The 16,049-nt window shown below is 41.3% G+C and overlaps 1 protein-coding gene across 2 annotated transcripts in view; it reads right to left on the bottom strand.

Annotated features, from left to right (window-relative positions):
* The window catches only part of ctnnd2a (catenin (cadherin-associated protein), delta 2a), a 459,985-nt gene that overhangs the window by 251,077 nt on the left and 192,859 nt on the right, over positions 1-16,049 (bottom strand). For both annotated transcript variants that reach the window (XM_048615969.1, XM_048615976.1), the window contains exon 9: positions 4,123-4,360. In XM_048615969.1, coding sequence (XP_048471926.1) covers positions 4,123-4,360 — 238 coding nt within the window. The remainder of the gene's footprint in view (positions 1-4,122; positions 4,361-16,049) is intronic.

Genomic DNA, 16,049 nt, shown 5'->3' with positions numbered 1-16,049 from the left:
TATCTGCTACCCTTGTTTGTCGAGATGGTAGTGATTGTGGATTGAGAAGGTTTTGTCCAGGAGTTTTGGTGTTTTTCTGCATTTTGTAGATGTTACACACTGCTACTATTCAGTATTCTGCTACGACATGCTTGACCTGCTGCCCTAAAGATAATGGAATCCAGGTTTGATATTGAGGACTCCAATGTTGACTTACTCAACATATACCACCATCAGATTGGGTGGATCAGTCCTACCAGTGGACAGACATACTTAGGAATGGCAAATGAGGAATTCAGGATTTTGACTAAAAGATATATGATCTGTGGGTCTGGATGTTAGGCTATTGCTTGACTGGTCTGTGGAACAGCTCTCCCAGATTTGGCATAAACCTATATTAGTGAGGAGGACTGCGCAGAGTTGACTGGGCAGAGTGTGCCTTTGTTCACTGCCTATTTATGTTAGAGATCTATTCAATTTTACCCTTATTATTGTTTACATAGTCGTTAGATATAACTGAGTAAAAGCAAAATACTGCAGATGCTGTAACCCTGAAATGGAAACAGGAAGTGTTGGAGAAGCTCAGCAAGTCTGTCAGCATCTGTGGAGAGAGACGCAGAATTAACGTTTCGAGTCCAATGTGACTCTTCTTCAGTTCTGAAGGTTGGGCCATTTCTGAGGGGAGTTATGAGTCTGAAGTCACATGTAGGCTAGAAGAGGAAAGGACAGTATGTTCCCTTCGCTAAAGTACATTAACGAGCTCTAGTGACTGGAACCAGGGCCAAGTGGATCTCATTGATAATAAGATCTTTGCTTGGAATTGTTAACCTGGGCCAATCAGGGAGCCCTATCTGACAGGTTTAAACAGGAGATTCAGAAGATCTCCTCAGTTTAGGGACTGGTTTTGACCTGACTGGTCAGAGCTCATGTCCTGTGCACATGTAAATAAAGGGACACTTGATAACAGGATGCCGGCCTCTGTGCAGTTATTTCCTGAGCCCAGCACCAAACCACACAAAACATTCAGTGTCATCCACGACAAAGTAAGCAGCTTGATTGGCACTCCATCTGCTGCCTTAAGCATTTACTCCCTCCATCACAGGCCTACATTGGCAGCAGTGTGCAACATCTACAGCAATACACTTTCTGAACTCATGTTCTTCACTGCCTAGAAGAACAAGAGCAGAAGATGGATGAGACAGCACTGCCTACAAGTTCCTTTCCAAGTCATAAGCCATTACTTGGAAATAACTCACTGAGTTTTCATTATTACTGGATCAAAACCCTGAAACCTCCTAGCCAACGGCACCTCAGTATACTCTTGATTAGACAGCCTTCAGTGACTAAAATGGTTCCTCAAAAGTTAGGAAATTATAGAAGGGCAGTAGATGGCAGCCTTGTCAGCAACATCCACTTCCTGTGAAAGGATAAATAAAAGCAGAAATTGGGCTTGCCAACTTGGGTTGGATGCATTTGTGGAAGCTTTGTTACATGACCTTTAGCCTTCAACTACACCAACCATTCAAACTGTCTTTTCTTTTAACAAGTTTGAATATAGTTATAAATAATAAGTAGACATGTTCAACAAGAATGAAAGAAACGCAGAGTTTTCTTTTTACTGCAACAATGATTTTCCTTCTGGGTTTGCAGCAATATCCAGGAGATTAATAAATAACTCTGGAAGACTCCAGGGTAATCCTGGAGGGTTGGCAACCCTTAGAAAGGTTGCACCTATTGTGCTCACCACAATGTGACACAGTTAGCTCCCAAGGATTTTGAATTGCATCATTAAAAATGACTGCTGAACTGCCACAAACCCCCTGACCTGAAACTTCACCAATGCTGAGGGAATATCTGCTGAATTTTAATATCAAATTAAAAGGAAATTCTAATTTTTCATGGGAAGTTTGAGGATTCAAAATAAAACTATAGATACGAAAGCAAAAGACAGTGGAGCTCAGTGCAGTCAAGAAATGTTAAAAAGAGCTAGAGGGATTTATTTGGAAGTCTTTAACATATTCAAGTATTGTAGTCAAACAGATACAAAAGAATGCAGTATTTCACAACATACTGCTCTATTCATTTGATTTTTCTCCCTGATAGCTTTGAACTCTTGCATTGCATGGAGAACATCAAATGATTAAAAAAAACCTCCAAAACTGATGTGACAAGATTTTTTCCTGCTACCCCGAATTGAAAATAAAATCATTTTCACAAAAACAGGAATTCATCTCAACTACAAAGCACAGTGAACTGTGTTGGCATACGCCCTATTATCAAAACTAAAGACTTCTTCTTTGTAAGGCATTAGCTAAGCAGGGCAAATACAAATCCTGGTTAAGACTGAAGCTGCCTTTGCCCACTTACCTCCAGAGAATCCTTGCAATATTTCATAATTTGACCCCTTCCCACCTCCCTCAAATGATGACCCCCTTTTCTCCACTGTTAAACACATCACGACAGGAATTGAATATCTTCAACTACTTATCATAAGAAATGTGAGTGAACCAACCTGAAACAAAAGTGGTTCTTGTTGATGAATCCAGACAATGTGTCACTGTAATAATGTTTGTCCCTTTGAAAGTAATGAGCAACTTGAAGCAAAACCCAAGGAGAACATTGCGTGCATGGAGACAGAAACTTAACAGGAATTGAAGAGTAGTTCGGAACTTTTCTGAACATCATGCAAATATGTAGTCTATGCACATCTATTTCAAAGCCTTTTCACAGGCATTTGACTTGATGGAAAGTGACAGCACTGAGTTCTGAGCCAAAACTAAGAGACAAGAAAAATATTTTGAAGTGGAAGCTTTACCCTTTGTGTGGAAGCTCCAAAGATATCAGTACATTATCAGAACAGTTTAAATAATACACTTAATGCTTCTGAATAAATAGACATTCACTGATAAATCTTGAACTCAGATCAGAAACCAAACAGTTTCAGCACTTGCCAGTTACGGTGAGCAAAGACAGAGAAAGATTAATTTTTGTTTAAAAAACGAAAAGAACTGCTTCAGAGATGACCCAGTAACAGTATCACAGTAGGACACCCTCATTTGAAATAAGGTTATGCAGTGAAAGAATTTGTAGCAGCTCCCTTTGCATATGGAATTTCTGGTGTGCAATTTGTCAACCAAGAATGCGAGAAGACCAGAAAGCTGGTCGTCAATTTAGTGCAGTACATTGCGAGTCACCTAATAATCGAGGGACTTTTAAGATGGTCCTGCAATTGGTCATTCTCTACATCATCTTGGACTATGCAGTCCAAGGAGGACAGTGCACTAATCATAACATGTTGGAGCAAAATAGTGTCCAAGGTGCTCCTGGAGCTGGAAGTCATTGTATCTGGGTAGCAAGGAGGAGACTAAGCTGTAAGCCTCCTTCAGAGAGAACAACGACTGAAAAAAATACCCTGTACTGCACAAGTGCACCTCCAAGTGACATGCTGAGGAATGGCTGTTATAAAAAAGCTACGATAGGGATGACAAGATTCCAAGATATGTGATAAAGATAAAAAGGTTTTGAAATGGGTGAGGGAAGCAAAATCATAAATGAATATTTGCATTCATTTATGAAATTTAAGCATTACTAGCTTTTATTGCCCATCTGCAATTCAAGGCTGATGGGGAGCGGGCAGGAAAGTGGAGTTGAGGTCAAGGTTAGATCAACCACGATCCTATTAAATGGTGGAGCAGGCTACAGGGGCTGAATTGCCTACTCCTGCTCCTCGTTCTATGTTCTATTACTCTTGAGAAGTTGGTGAGCTGCTTTCTTGAACTGTTGCAGTCTATGTGATACAGGGACATCCACGGTGCTGTTGGTGGGGGGAGGTGTCCTGGATTTGGATATAGTGACAAGGAAGAAATAGAAATCTAGTTCGAAGTCAGGATGATGTGTGACTTGGAGGGTAAGGGGGAATTGGCAGTGTCCTTGTTTTTCTGGGTGGTAAACGTTGTAGGTTTGGAAGTTGATATTGAAGGAGCCTTAGTCAGTTGCTGCAGTACAGCTTGTAGATGCACCTCTGCCACAGTGCACTAGTGGTGGAAGGAACAAAGAGTTAATCTTTCTCTGTGACATCAAAGCTGAACTTCTTAACAGCATTCTGCTAGGAATTAGAACAACTTGAAAGAAACTGCCACTCACCTGGGGTCCTTCTGAATGCTGTCGATGGAAGGTGACCTTGCCAAGGTACCTTCAGGTGGCATGGCTGGTCCAGACTTGCTGTATGGTGATTCCACCGAGGGACAGTATTGCAGTGTCCGGTAAGGGTCTCCATAATTGGCCGCCGGGCCAGTGGCATAGCTGGGTCTCTGGTAGGTCGCGGTGTTCTGGCTGCCCGTGCGCTGCAAGGGTACGGAGTCAACAGCAGGGGAGGACGGGGCTACAGTGGGAAAGTAGGGACAAAGCAAGAAACTGAGGACCTGCTCACAGAAATGGTTCACCAGGTCTAGGCAAAAGGAACACCACATATATGTACAGGGTGGGTGTAAGGGGGGACACAAAATTAACGTCAGAATCCTGTTAAGTATTTCACAGTCAGAAAATGAAACAAAACAAAACACACATCACGGCTACAGAAGATCTTGAAATGACTGTCCTGCCTTTTAAATGTCTTTAACTGTAGGGACTCTTGGCTCCCTGACAATTCTTTGAATTTATTATGAGGTACGGTATCAAGGGATATGGATCAATAATGAGCAAATCAAATCGAGTACAGATCAGTCATGGCATCTCAAAAGCTTCAGTGTCTGCAGTGGTTTAGCTGACAACTCTCTCATGTGTGAAACAGAAGGGTTATAGGTATATATCCTATGACAGAGGTCTACATGCCAAATCTAGCCTGAAACTCTAATACTGTACTGATGGAATGCAGCACTGTCAGAAGATGTGTCTTTTGGGCGTGATGTTAAATAAAATTTCATAAGACATAAATTTGAAAAGGGGTACAGGAATTTTCCTGGTGCCCTGGTCATATTTAAACACTGATCAATGCCTAACATCAGATTATCAAGTTAATATTCCACAATGGTGCTTCTGACATGTCTTTCTTTTACCTCAATGGAGGAACAGTGGCTGACAGAGCCCTCAATTGTATCTGACCCATTTCCCACGATCTGCCTTTATGCCTTCTCCTGCCTGAATCCTGATTGGATTCCCCTCATCCTCATTTCCCACCTCAATGGCCTCCACATTCAAAGGATTATCCTGCACCATTTCCACTACCACCAGCATGATGCCACCCACTAAACATATCTTACTCTCCCATGCCCCTATTATCATCCCCGAGGGACTGTACCCTCCATGACATCTGGTCCATTCCTCTATCATCCCCACACCCCATGATTTTCCACAACGTGTCAACATCATGGCACCTTCCAACACAATCACAGATTGCACAATACTTGCTGCTGTACCTCCTCTTTCTCTCTGTCCGAGGCCCCTGACACATATTCCAGGTGAAGCAGTGATTACCTTGTCCTTCGTTCAATCTATTGTCTATTGCATTGCTGCTTACAATGTGGTCTTCTCTACATTGGAAAGACCAAACACCAACAGGGTGACCATTTTGCAGACCTTCCCTTTTTCTATATTGACTTTCACTCAATCCACAAGCATGACTCCGACCTTCCAGTTGCTTGCCATTTTAATACACCATTCTACTCTCATACTAGCTACCATCCTAGGCCTATTGCAATGCTCCAGTGAAGGCCAACACAAGCTAGAGGAAAAGCAGCTCCCACTCCATGTCAGCACTCTACAGTCTTCATGGCTCAACATTGAGTGCAACAACTTTAGACTGTTAACTTTGTCTTCTATTTTGGTATTTCTGCCTCTTAACCCTAACACCATGCATTGCCTGTGTCTTGTTTATCATTGCTTTGTTTTTACTCAGTTCATCTTTATTTACACAGATAAGAGGAAAATGCTATGGCTGCCGCAAGTTTGAATTCAAGGCAGGAAAGTACTGGAGAAATTCAGTCGGTCTCGCAGCACCTGTGGAGAGAGAAGCAGAGTTAATATTTCAAGTCTGATATGACTGTTCTTTCGAGTTGAAAGGGAGTGGAAAATAGTGGCTTTTATGCTATAGACAAAGACAGCCTTTGTCTGCCATTTTCCAGCCCCGCTGTGAAGAAGTCATATCGGACTTACCCTCACAGAGCTGTACAGCATGGAAGCAGGTCCTTCGGTCCAACTCATCCATGCTGTCCAGATATCCTAAATTAATCTAGGCCCATGTCCCTCTAAACATTTCCTTTACCCATCCAGATGCCTTTTAAATATTGTAATTGTATCAGCCTCCACCATTTCCTCTGGCAGCTCATTCCATACACGCACCACCCTCTGCGTGAAAATGTTGCCCCTTGGGTCCCTTTTGAATCTTTCCTCTCTCACCTTAAACCTATGCCCTCTAGTTTTGGACTCCTCTACCTTGGGGAAAAGACCTTGGCTATTCACCCTATCTATGCTTCTCATGATTTTATAAACTTCTACAATGTCACCCCTCAGCCTCTGACACTGAAGGGGAAATAGCCCCAGTCTATTCAGCCTCTCCCTGTAGCTCAAACCCTTCAACCTTGGCAACATCCTCATAAATCTTTTCTGAACCCTTTCAAGTTCACAACATCCTTCCTTTAGCAGGGACACCAGAATTGCAAGCAATACTCCAAAAGTGATGCGTCCAATGTGCTGTATAGCTGTAGCATGACCTCCCAACTCCTATACTCAACGCAATGACCAATAAAGGCAAGCATTCCAATGCCTTCTTCATGCCTATCTACCTGTGACTCCACTTTCAAGGAACAATGAACCTGAACTCCAAGGTCTCTTTGCTCAGCAACAGTCCTCAGGACGTTACCATTAATGATATAAGTCCTGCCTTGATTTGCCTCTCTAAAATGCAGCACCTCACATTTATGCAAATGAAACATTATCTGCCACTCTGTGGCCCATCTGATCAAGGTCCCATTGTACTCTGAAGTAAACTTCTTCTCTGTCCACTACACCACCAATTTTGGTGTCATCTGAAAAATTACTAACCATACCTCCTATTTTCACATCCAAATCATTTATATAAATGACAAAAAGCAGTGGACTCAGCACCAATCCTTGTGGCACCATGTGGAACCTTGTCGAATGCCTTAATGAAGTCCATATAGATCATGTCCGCTGCTCTGCCCTCATCACTCCTCATCGTTACTGCTTCTAAAAACTCAATTATATTAGTGAGACATGATTTCCCACGCACAAAGCCATGTTGACTATTCCTAATCAGTCCTTGCCTTTCCAAATACATGTAATCCCTATCCCTCAGGATCCCCTCCAACAACTTGTCCATCACCAATCTCAGGCTTTTTTAAATAGTGGTACCACGTTAGCCGATCTCCAGTCTTCCGGCACCTCACCTGTGGCTATTTATGATACCAATATCTCAGCAAGGGACCCAGCAATCACTTCCATATCTTCCAACACAGGTTTAGGGTACACCTGATCAGGTCCCAGGGATTTATCCACCTTAATGCGTTTTACAACATCCAGCACCTCCTCCTCTGTGATATGGACATTATTCAAGATGTCGCTATTTATTTCTCCAAGTTTCCGAGGTTCCATATCCTTCTCCACAGTAAACACTGATGCAAAATACTCATTAAGTATCTCCCCCATCTCCTGTGGTTCCACACACAGGAAGCCCCGCTGATCTTTAAGGGGGCCTATTCTCTCCCTAGTTACCCTTCTGTCCTTAATGTATTTGTAGAATCCCTTTGGATTCTCCTTAACCCTACTTGCCAAAGCTATCTTGTGTCACGTTTTTACCCTCCTGATTTCCCTCTTAAGTATACTTCTACTGCTTTTATAGCCTTCTATGGATTTGCTTGATCCCTGCTGTTTGCACCTGACATATGCTTCCTTCTTTTTCTTGACCAAAACCTCAATTTCTCTAGTCATCCAGTATTCCCTACACCTACCAGCCTTGCCCTTCACCCTAACAGGAACATACTCTCTCTGGACTCTGGTTATCTCATTTTTGAAGGCTTCCTATTTTCCAGCTGTCCCTTTACCTGCAAACATCTGCCCCCAATCAACTTTTGAAAGTTCTAGCCTAATACCGTCAAAATTGGCCTTCCTCCAATTTAGAACTTTAACTTTTAGATCCGGCCTCTCCTTTTCCATCACTATTTTGAAATTAACAGAATTATGGTCATTGGCCCCAAAGTACTCTCTCACTGACACCTCAGTCACCTGCCCTGCCTTATTTCCCAAGAGTAGGTCAAGTTTTGCTCCTTCTCTAGGAGGTACATCCACATACTGAATCAGAAAATTTTCTTGTATACACTTAACAAATTCCTTTCCATCCAAGATCTTAACACTATGGCAGTCCCAGTCTATGTTTGGAAAGTTAAAATCCCCACACTATTATTCTTATAGATAACTGAGAATTCCTGACAAATTTGATTCTCAATTTCTCACGAACTCTTGGGGCGTCTACAGTACAATCCCAACAAGGTGATCATCCTTTCTGATTTCTCAGTTCCACCCAATAACTTCCCTGCACGTATCCCCAGGAATATCCTAAGTACAGCTTTAATGTTATCCCTAATCAAAAACACCATTCCCCCTCCTCTCTTGTCCCCCTTTCTATCCTTCTTATAGCATCTATACCCTGGAGCATTAAGATGCCAGTCCTGTCCATCCCTGAGCCATGTCTCTGTAATCGCTATGATATTCCAGTCCCATGTTCCCAACCATGCCCTGAGTTCAACTGCCTTACCTGTCAGGCCTCTTGCATTGAAATAAATGCAGTTTATCAGTCCTACCTCACTCTCTGCTTTGTTCCTAACTGCCCTGACTGATTGACGCGTTCTTTTTCCTAACTGCCCCATTCTCATACTGATCTCTTTTCGCATTATCTCCCTGTGTCCCTCTCACCCTCCTTCACTAGTTTAAATCCTCCCAAACAGCTCTCGGAAATCTCCCTGTCAGTATATTAGTCCCCTTCCAATTCAGGTGCAATCTGTCCTTTTTATATGGGTCACTTCTATACCAGAAGAAGTTCCAAAAATGTGAATCCTTCTCTTCTACACCAAGACTTGAAACATAAATTCAGTTTCTTTCTCCAGAGATGCTCAGTTCCACTTGGTCCTCATGACTTTTCCATTTTTCTTCAGTTCTGAAGAAGATCCATTGGCCTTGAAATGTTAACTCTGTTTATCTCACCACAGACACTGCAGACACCTGCTCAGTTTCTCCAGCACTTTCTGTTTTTATTTCTGATCTCCAGCATCTGCAGTGTTTTGCTTTTATTTTCACAATGCTATAATGGGCATCACATTTCCTATGTTATGAAACTGGCAGGACTTAATACATCATTGACTGTAATGCACTTTGGGACACCTTGAAGTCTTTCTTTACTTTTGGTGATGAATTTGGCCAACACATTGAATTTCAAACACAAACAAAAACAGAAATTGCAGGAAAAGCTCAACAGATCTGGCAGCATCTGTGGAGAGAAATCAGGGTTAATGTTTCAGGTCGAGTGACCCTTTGTATTTCAATATTGCCTGCCCTCTGAAGGCTGTGTCTTTGCTCTTGACATTAAGAACTGCTGCAAATCAGGGAAAAAAAAAATTCTTTTAAAAAGGAAAAGTGTACACTGAACGAGTAAACATTTTCAAGCAGCTACTACAAAAGGTGAAATAGCTAGGTTGGGTTTGAAAATTTAGTAAGGGTGACGCATGTTGTAACCCCAAAGGTTCAAATATTTTTCATTGATCAGTTTTGCTTAATAAGTTTTGCGTTAACCATTTATGTTATGAGCATTGTGTTTATAAACTAGTTGTTTGCAGTATATTTTGACCAATGATGAGACTGGAATGTTAAAATGGCCTTTGGTTGGATAGTAGAGCCCCATATACTTGGCAGCGCTGAAGGCATGGATTAAGAGGAAATACAATAGGAAGGAGAGCACTGGTCCAGATTCTCACATTTGATCACTGTGCAATGATGCCTGTTGCAAGTGCATTTGGATAGCAGCTCAGGATATCTTTAACAGAGTGTGGGACTATGCTGGATATGGCAGGGGTCCCTGGTGGGCGTGAGTTCAGATCCTGACATTTTACAGACAGCTGCCAGAAAAAAAGATAACGACAAAACATTTTTAAAAAGCTAGCTCATTATCCATGAAAAGGAATTTAATGACCCTAAAGGTCTGGCTGACGTGTGATGCCACGTTTGAATCCACTCAGCTTGAAACAACACTCTTGCTTAGCAACTGTGGATAGGCAATAAACTGAAAATACTGACATTCTAAGAGAAAGATAAGAGGTTTGGTTGTGATGTTGCTCCCCATGGTCTAATACACAAACAACGTTCACATTCCCCAGCAGCTGACACTCCTGCTATCATAGCCAACAGAAGGACAGAAGTAAATCATTATTAAGAGCTTGCTGGCTGCACGGTATCATGTTCACTGCTCTTGAAAGAGTTCTTAAAAATGCATGTGCTAATCTGCACCGAATTAGCTGATCTCGGCACAGTTATGAATCCCCAAAACTGGCCTCAATCTGGATTCAAGCAAAAGGGAAAGAAAACTCAAAGGTTCCACTCCCTAGTGGCTACTGTTGACTCCTGCTAAAGGATATGGTCACTGGGTGAAGACTGTGCAAGGATCAACATGAATGTTTTCATGGCATAATATCAAGAATATCTGGCATTACTGTACAGTCTTTAAAGTGATAAAGCATTCCACAGTGCAGAAGGGTCTGCAGAAGGGTCACTAGAACTGAAATGTTAACTCTGCTTTCTCTCCACGGCTGCTGCCAGACCTGCTATTTCAGTCTTTGTTCGGTTTGTTTAAAGGGGGAGGGTAAGGCAAAGAGGCACAGGGAAACAACTCTCAAGTTTAGGGCTTTAGGCAGCTGAAGAAATGGCCATTAATGGTGGGGTAAAGGAAATAGGAAAGTGATAAATGGACAGAGTGGACTAGAGACCTGAACTGGAGGAACACATGAATGTTGTAAGGAAGAAAGATATCACAGTGATAGGAAGAGTAAGATCACAGAGGGATTTGAAAACAAGAACAAGAATTTTAATAGACAAGTGCTAGAAAGGCTTGCAAATAAATAGTGTCCATTTGTTTGTGTGAGAGAAGACAATAAGTGCCTATGGATTAGTGTCCCAGCAAGAGATAAACATAAGAGGCAGAAAACAAAACAAGGTGCCTCTGTAAATTTACATGCCAGTTCTTTGACTAAATAATGAGTGACTACAAGGAGAATTCATGACTGGTAACTAAATACAGTCTTGTTAGCCTCTCTGCTCCTATGATGCTGCTTGGCCTGCTGTGTTCATCCAGCCCTGCACCTTGTTGTCTCGGATTCTCCAGCATCTGCAGTTCCTACTATCTCTTGTTAACTATGTTGTCTAACAGGCATCAGTCTCTGCTTGCTGAATAAGAGACCCTGTCTGCTAGCAAAACCTCTCCTATGATGCACATTATGCTGTAGCATTGTTCTAAGCACATTGTATATTTAAATAGTGCAAATGACATGTGGTACATTTAGATAGTGCAAGTGACTTGCAATACATTTAAATAATGTCTGCATCATACAGCATATTTAAATAATGCTAATTACACAAAGCACATTTAAATAGTGCAAATTTCTTGATATACATTTGACTAATGAAAAAAGTCACAGGGTACATTTAAATAGTGTAAATGACTTGTGGGTCATTTAAATAGTGAAAAGGGGTCTTCCTTTGTACAAGTCAATTATAGAGAACAAAATGTTTCTGATAACTTGCATTAAAAAAACCCTTTGGCCAAATTAATTCCCAGAACAACTAATTAGCAAACCAAAGCTCTCAGCTGTATTTAACTACACAACGTTAACTTCCTTCTGGATCAATGACCTGCTAAAGTGTTAACCCCCTCAGGAGTGTTGTGGTAACAGGAAAGCAATGCACATGCCACAGAGCTGACTTCTATTCTGACAAACATGTCACATGTCCTCACTGGATTCTCAAACGGGGACTTGATGGGTGAATTAAGTAAAGATAAAAATCCAACACAGCAAGTTTATCTTTCAGGTGTTGGTTGTCTTGCATCCACTTTCAGCATGTTGTGCTTTTAACTTCAAGCTTCTGGGAACTATGACAGGACAGCATTGCATTTAATCAATTGCTATTTAACCAATGTCCAAGCTAGGGGGTGAATCCATGCTTGAATAGGTTGCACATCTTTGTGTTGTCAAACAGCATTTGGATATATTGAGTTGTTTCGCACTTTATAAAATGACTCACTCTGAAGTACCAAACAATTAAATTTGATTAGCACAGATGGCTTTAAAAGTGAGGGAAAGAGGTAAAAGGGTTGGCTAGTCCTACCTAGGTCCTACAAAGAAAACAAAGAGATAATGATCAGATAATCTACTGTAGGTGATTTGAAGATTTGTATTGGCATGGATACTGGGAATACTCCTCTGATGTTCTTTAAAATAATGCTGCGAGACAGTAATTCACCAAAGAGTCTCTAAGTTTAACATCTCATTTGAAAGACCATACCTCCTCTACTGCAGCCCTCCCTCAGCAATACATTGAAGTGTCAGTTTAGATTTAATGTTCAGGTCTCTTATGCTGGACCTGAACCTAGGACAAACAGACACAGAGGAAAGAGACTAAGGAGGGAATAATGGTGAAAGAGAAAATGGGGTAGAAAATAACATTGAAAATATCAGTGCATTTATTAAACAGTAACATGAGCAAAAAGTGCTCATCATGCTGAAATGTTTATCAAAGAGCCATAGAGATAACTGAGCAATCACTGTGGAGTACTCCACTGACTGGAATTTAGTCTCTCATCTCACTAATGGGGTTTGAAATCTGCAGGTGGATGATGCAACCGCTAAGGTGACTTCTGCAAAAGATTTATTCACAAAAACTTGCACTGAATTTTAGCCATGAAAACTCTTTGTACGTAACCATGGTGATTCACCATTGTCCTTGAGATCTTCTGTACCAACTTATGATTGTTGATGTCAGTTGTTCCCATGCTGAGACCGAACACTTTCATTCTTTACCGTGCTTCCAACTGACGTATTTTTAACCAATACTTATTAACCCTCAAAGATACACACTTTGACTGTACGGCACCTTTTATTAGATTTTGCTTATCGTTCCATCGAGAAAGCCAATGCAGAAGGTGTCAGTTTTCACGCACTTAATATGCACTCAGCTTCCTTAATGTGCTTTCTGGGTCACTTGATAAGCTTGATAATTATGAGTACTTGGGATTGAAAAGAACTTACAGCTGAAAGAACATAATTGAATTATTTTAGTCTCTCCATGTGGCATTTTTCAACACCAGATCAACTATATAACAGAATACCAATCTTATCCATTTTCTCCTTGTAGTGGAAACATTTATTTCATTATTTAGTCTGTAAGAGCCCTCCATATTTTTGAAAATCTCTATGAAATCTTCCTTAACCTGCTGCATTCCAAGGAGAACAAACCTAGTTTCTCAAATCTCTCCACATAACTGAGGCCCCTCATGTTTACTACATACTGAAAGATTTTAGTGCAGTCTAATGCATCAGATTTTCATAAACAAAATATGAAAAATATATTGTTCTCCTCGCTGTGAGTGGTAGGGGGTGTTTATAGCAACAGGAATAGGCTATTTAGCTTCTTGAGTCTGTTCTGTTCTCTAATCAGAAAGCGGCTGATCTGCATCACAATTGTAGCCCCCTACCTTGAATCCATATCCCTTTATATGTTTGACTAATAACAGTCCATCAAATTCAGGTTTGGAACATGCCATCATTCCTTAACACCAAATGCATTTTAAGAGAGATACAGCTCCAGATCACCACTCTATTTTGCGTGAACAATTGCTACCTAGTGCCATGCTGAACAGACTGACACTAATTTTAAGGTTAAGAAAATTTAAATTACTATCAAGAAAAGAAGACAGGCAATGTGTGAGGGCCCTGCCTTTGGACAGAGCAGACGTGGCATGATATCAAATACTTCAGTCACTTCAATTACATCACCCCTTTTGCAGAGTCAGGGAGCAGATCACCAGCTGCAGATCCTGAATACATTACATTATGTGATATTGATTCAAAGTTAGAAAGAGAAACAAAGAATAATTATTTTATTTAAGTGCACAAGGAACAGCAGAGACACGAACAACACTTTTTTTATTCATTCGGAGGATGGAGGTACTTTTGGCTAGGCCAGTATTATTGCCCATCCCTAATTATCCTGAAGAAAGTGGGAGTGAGCTATCTTGGTGAACTACTACGGTCCGTAGAGTATAGGGACACTCACAGTCCTGTTAGGAAGGGAGTTCTAGGATTCTGATCCAGTGGCAATGAACCATGGCAATTTAGTTCCAAGCCAGAATGGTGTGCGGTTTGAAAGGGAACTTACAGGTGGCAGTGTTTCCATGTATCTGCTGCCCTTGTACTTCTAGAATGCAGAAATCACGTGTCTGGAAGGTGCTGTTGAAGGATCCTTGGTGAATTGTTGCAGTACACCTTGTAAATGGTACACAGATGTGTGTCAGTGGTGAAGGAAGTGAACGTTAAAGGTGGTGGGTGGAGTGCCAATAAAGTGTTTTACTTCTTCTTGAAGTGTGTCAAGCCTCTTCAATGTTGTTGAAGCTGCATTCATGCAGTCAAGTGGAGAGTATGTATCACATTCATGCCTTGTAAACGGAATATAGGCACTGGAGACACTTTCTGCAAAATTCCTAAACTTTGACCTGTCTTCGCAACCACAACATTTATATGGCTGGTCCAGTTCAGATTCTGGTCGATGGTAACATCCCGGAAGCTGATAATGGGGAAATACAGCAATGGCAATGCCAATGAATGTCAAGGGATGATGGTTAAGTTCTCTCTTTTTAGAAATGGTCATTGTCTAACATGAGTGCAATGTGAATGTTACTTGCAACTTATTATCGCCAACTTAATCAACTTTCTTACCTCTGTCCCTTGTATCAGTGCTATTAATCTCTTTTATTCCAACTAACATCCTGTGAAGTTACCTTCTCCCGAGTTTGTCACTGTTGTGAAACCAACACAACAAACACTGCCTCATACCAAATTAATTGGCTATCAGCCTGCCAGACTATGGAGAACCTCTTATCCATTGATCCCTCCTCAGGTTTCACTTTCTCCTGGAAGCTACAATTCTAACAAATAAAACAATGGCCATTTTCGACCCAACACTACTTCTGCCTTATTCTGCTGTAGTAGCACTGCCATCTTTGAATCAAGGTGTTGCAGGTTCAAATCCCAGAGAATTGAGTACTTTGTTTAGATGGACAATTGGAGGTGTCACCTTTTGAAAGAAATATTAAACTTGCTGCCTGTGATGTGGATGCAAAACACCCACTTTTTGAGAAAGAGCAAGGCCAGTGCTCTGACTTGTAAATATCCATCAAACAACACTACTTAAAAATAAAGCCTAGATAATCAGAGATAGTGGGGACTGCTGAAGCTGGAGAATCTGAGATAACAAGGTGTAGAGCTGGATGAACACAGCAGGCCAAGCAGCATCAGAGGAGCAGGAAAGCTGACGTTTCGGGTCTAGACACTTCTTCAGAAAAAGTCAGAGGCTTTTTCCCAGGGTTGAAGTTTCAATTAGAGAAGTTTCAATCCTGGAGTTTCCACTGTAACAGTATTGTGGATGTAGTTACATCAAATGGACTGCAATGATTCCAGAAGGCAACTCAACACCACCTTCTCAAGGACAACTAGGTTTGGGTAATAAATGTGAGCCCAGAGAATGAAACCTACATCCCAAAGAATGAATAAAAAATACAAACAAAACTCTTCTCTCTTGCCCTGAATATGTATAAAAGAACAAAAAGGACAAAAGAGAAGTACAGCACAGGAGTGGGTCCTTCTGCCATCTGGGCCTGTGCCAATCTTCATGCCCTAGCTAAAATTAAAAAACAAACCTTCTGCCCTCATTCGGTCCATATCCCTCTAGCCCCTCCCTATTCATGTAACCATTCAGATGCCTCTTAAATGTCGCTAACGTGCCTGCTTCCACCACCTCCT

This window comes from Rhincodon typus, chromosome 2 (assembly GCF_021869965.1).
Source record: "Rhincodon typus isolate 14 chromosome 2, sRhiTyp1.1, whole genome shotgun sequence".
NCBI lineage: Eukaryota > Metazoa > Chordata > Chondrichthyes > Orectolobiformes > Rhincodontidae > Rhincodon > Rhincodon typus.
Note: the sequence above shows the minus strand (reverse complement) of the source record. Positions and strands in the feature narration are given on the sequence as shown.